Source organism: Eufriesea mexicana, unplaced genomic scaffold, assembly GCF_001483705.2.
Source record: "Eufriesea mexicana isolate 0111107269 unplaced genomic scaffold, ASM148370v2 scaffold4744748345, whole genome shotgun sequence".
In the NCBI taxonomy this organism is placed as follows: Eukaryota; Metazoa; Arthropoda; class Insecta; order Hymenoptera; family Apidae; genus Eufriesea; species Eufriesea mexicana.
This window is the reverse complement of record NW_016907976.1, coordinates 205,783-210,040: the sequence shown is the minus strand read 5'-3', so window position 1 is coordinate 210,040 and position 4,258 is coordinate 205,783. Positions and strand designations below refer to the sequence as shown.

The 4,258-nt window shown below is 45.5% G+C and overlaps 1 protein-coding gene across 1 annotated transcript; it reads left to right on the top strand.

Annotated features, from left to right (window-relative positions):
• Nucleotides 1-444: 444 nt before the first annotated feature.
• LOC108550910 (keratinocyte proline-rich protein-like) lies at nt 445-2,695 on the top strand. Its single transcript, XM_017904830.1, has 3 exons — nt 445-559; nt 649-739; nt 1,549-2,695. The coding sequence occupies exons 1-3, from the start codon at nt 445-447 to the stop codon at nt 2,693-2,695; spliced, it is 1,353 nt and encodes a 450-aa protein (XP_017760319.1).
• Nucleotides 2,696-4,258: the final 1,563 nt, after the last annotated feature.

Genomic DNA, 4,258 nt, shown 5'->3' with positions numbered 1-4,258 from the left:
TCTCGTTTCGCCATGTTTTTCCAGGCGAACGCTTTTCCGTATTTATCGCGAACCGATCTCCGCGGCTCTCTCCGAGTTTTCTTCCTCTTTCGGTGCCCGTTCGCGTATTTGCCACGCGTTTACGGAATAACTCGCCAGCTCGCCAAGTGAAACCTGAAAAGTGCGCCAGCCAGCTTCGCTTTCGAGTTACGATCGATCGATACGTCGTCGTTTCGCTTAGCCAAGTCCCCTTTCTCTGCCCCACAGGTCTCGCCTGTCTTTGTGGTCTTCGCCGCGATTTCGAGCACACCGACACCGAATGAAAATCCAATTTTAATGGGGTCTTTGAGTCTGAATATTCGAGAAATCCACCTACGGGAGTGTATCGAGATCGATGATCCCAGAGGACTCGTCGATCGATCTCGATGAAGACGGAAAGTGGAGAGACGAGACTCGAGAGGGGTGATGGATTATTCAAATCCGCCGCCAGGAAACAGCGGCAGGGAAGAAGACGGCGGCCATTATGGCAGCGAGTTCGAAGAAGCCGGAGATGACACGTCGCTGTTAAATCGTTCAACGCGTATAATATTGTATTAGTTAACTTAAATAGTTAACTTATATTATATTATATAAATAAAATAAATAAGAGTAAACTATCTCTTTTAATAGGTGTAATCGGGAAAGAGGGTATATTTTTCATCTTCGATATCGATCTCGCCGATTCCAAAGCGTTATATGGGAAATTTTCTCGGAGTTCGCGGTAAATTTGACAGCGGTTGTCACGCTTTCTCGAACGCAACGATCCGATCGAGAAACCGTCGATAATTCTGGATCAATCGAATGGACTCGCGCGACACGGGAGAGGAATCGGGAGAGGAGAGAATCGGGAAGGTTCTCACGGTCGGGTTCACCCTTCCGCGTTGCTTTCCGCTCGAGCCAACGCGGAGCCGCGCGAAGAGCGGCGCGAAGAGCGGCGCCAAGGAGTCCCGGGGAAATCGATGAACGCTCTCGCGTCTGACCCTGAAATTAATCGATTCGATATCTCGATATCGCCGACTGTCGATCGACTTCCTCGAGAGGGTCGGACGGAGAGGAATAAAGTGAACGAGATCGGCGGAGAGGCGAGAGGGAAACTTTAAAGGCCATTCGAGGCGCAAAGAGTCAAGTAGCCGCAGGTGGTAAACCAATCAGCCGCGAGCGCAACGCACGTGCATTTATGCTGTACTTATGCCACGGCCTAATGCATCTGTGGTATAAAATAGCCGAGTATTTGCAGTCCACCGATCGCATCGTTGCCTCTGCCACTCTCCACCGCCACCGATTTATTCTCCCTCGTTTTACCCCGCCACCCTCTTCTTCTTATTCTTATTCTTCTTCTTCTGCTTCTTCTTCTCCGACGTGGCCAACACGCGTTAGAATGAAATTCAAACACGGCACGGATCGTGCCTGCCGATTCTACCTCCCTCCGCTTCATTCTGTCCCGACGTCCGCGCTTACACGTCTGTCGGCTCGCTCGAATATTATTAATCCTTGACCACGTCACGAACCACGTCTTGGACCACGTTATAGACCACGTCATGAACCACGTCTTGCACCACGTCTAAGACCATGTTTTGAACCACGTCTTAGACCATGTTATGGACCACTTCTTGGTCTACGTCTTAAACCATGTCATGGACTACGTCATGAACCTCGTCTTGGACCATGTCTTAGACCATGTTTTGAACTACGTCTTAGACCATGTTTTGAACCACGTCTTAGACCATGTTATGGACCACTTCTTGGACTACGTTTTAAACCATGTCATGGACCATGTCCTAGATCACATCGTGGACCACGTCATGGACTACGTCATCAATCACGTCTTGGACCACGTCTTAAACCATGTTTTGAACCACGTCTTAGACCATGTTATGGACCACTTCTTGGTCTAAGTCTTAAATCATGTCATGGACCATGTCCTAGACCACATCGTGGACCACGTCATGGACTACGTCATGAACCTCGTCTTGGATCACGTCATGGGCCATGTCTTAGACCATGTTTTGAACCACGTCTTAGACCATGTTATGGACCACTTCTTGGTCTAAGTCTTAAATCATGTCATGGACCATGTCCTAGACCACATCGTGGACCACGTCATGGACTACGTCATGAACCTCGTCTTGGATCACGTCATGGACCATGTCTTAGACCATGTTTTGAACTATGTCTTAGACCATGTTTTGAACCACGTCTTAGACCATGTTATGGACCACTTCTTGGTCTACGTTTTAAACCATGTGACGGACCATGTCCTAGATCACATCGTGGACCACGTCATGGACTACGTCCTCAATCACGTCTTGGACCACTTCTTGATCTAAGTCGTAAATCATGTCATGGACCATGTCCTAGACCACATTGTGGACCACGTCGTGGATCCCGTCTTAGACCACGTCATGGACCACATCTTAGACCACGTCATGGATCACGCCTTGGACCACGTCTTAAACCACGTCATGGATCACGCCTTGGACCACGTCTTAGTCCACGTCTTAAAGCACGTCTTAAACCATGTTATAGACCACGTCTTAGATCACGTCGTGAACCACGTCATGAACTATGTCTTAGACCACGTTTTGGACTACGTCTTGAACCACACCATGGACCACGTTTTGGAACACATTATGGATCACGTCTTGGACCACGTCTCGATTATCAGACACTTGACTAAAAAAATGAAATTAATTAAATTATGAAAGCGATCTACGATTTCACCGTCGTCTGCTATTACACGTCTGGCAACTCTCTCGATTATTATTAATCCATGACGACGTCATGAATCACGTCCTGAACCACGTTATAGACCACTTCATGGACCATGTCTTGGACCACGTCTCGATTATCTTGGCTAACACTTGGCTCTAAAGCCGAGAATAATGAAATTTTAAATCCGGTTCACGGTTTGACCGATCACAGAGGATCCAAGAATCGTATTTTGGGGCCAGTTTTCGCGACGCGTGAAAATAACCGGGAACGAAGGCGGAATCGGCGCGTTTTTACTGCGCAGCAGACGTAAACGTCAAATTCGAAGGCGAATAAAACGGAACGTCGCCGATCGTAAAGTACGCGTATTCGATACGCGTCCGGCGATCGAACCTCGCTTTTCAGCCTTTAACGAGCGGCGTTTCGTAATTTCGTGGGTCGTTAAACGGATGTGCGCACCGTTTCGGAGCCGATCGTTAAATATATACCCGGACACGGTGGTTGATGCTCGCTAAACGGGGCCCTAACGCCGTGAAAACGGCTAATAGAAACGAGGAAGAACAAAGTGGTTTGGCAGCGTTCGTAAAACCCGCCACGAGCCCGCTCGCCCGAGTGGCTACAGTTTCCTTAAAAATCCAACGTCGCGACGAGTATCTCGTCCTCGTGAAATGTCACTAATCACACCTCGAGCCGATTTCGCTTAACCTATTCACTGCTTGACTCAGTATCCTAAAAAGAAGAGAACGAAACATAACACTTGTCTCATTTTCACATATTTCGACTCATTTTTGACAACTTTTTGGCAAAGTGGCATAAGGAGATTTCCTGTTTCTTGCAAGATGCTGTCAAAGGTCCAGCATAAATTTTTAATTTCCTGGCGATGCTAAAAATTGGCCTATTTTTAACACACTCCTATCAATAAGAAGTATAAAATAGAATGTCATTTGACATTCAATATGAAACGACATGACATGACATGACAATGTAAATGTCATAAGAGAAATGCCATAAAACTAATGACACGGGAATGTCAATACAAAAATTAGCTGAAAGAATAATTCGTTGTTCCTAAATTTTACCCTCTTTCTTGACAGTTTTTAAATTTTCAATAACCATACCTTTTTGAACAACGAATTATTAACCCTTTGCACTCGAGAGGTGACTCTCGGTCACCATTTAATCAAATTCTAGAGATCATTGTTAATTAATACCTCGAATTTAAAATTGTCCAACGACACGTGGAATATCGAGGCAAAATAATTCCATGTCTTACAATTAATTTGCACTGCATAGTTACCGTTTTGAAAATATCGCCGACTTTATGGCAGAAAGTCTTCGTATTACTATGTTTCCGTAACGAAAAGATCGCCGAGTGCAAAGAGTTAATTTTTCATCGAATAAAAATGTACTTCTTGTTTTGCATTCGACGTGTATACTCGTCGTTGCTAGATTTTAATTACCCTCCCCATAGAGGAATTTTAAAACTAAATTTCCAACGACGAATTGTTAATTTATTTTGTATTTTAAAAAT

Excerpts from the sequence above, each read along its gene's own strand:
- LOC108550910 (XM_017904830.1), top strand. The coding sequence starts at position 445 with ATGGATTATTCAAATCCGCCGCCAGGAAACAGCGGCAGGGAAGAAGAC. Across the intron at positions 560-648 it reads GCTGTTAAATCGTTCAACGC|GTGTAATCGGGAAAGAGGGT; the intron begins GTATAATATTGT and ends CTCTTTTAATAG. Across the intron at positions 740-1,548 it reads AAATTTTCTCGGAGTTCGCG|ACCACGTCATGAACCACGTC; the intron begins GTAAATTTGACA and ends ACCACGTTATAG.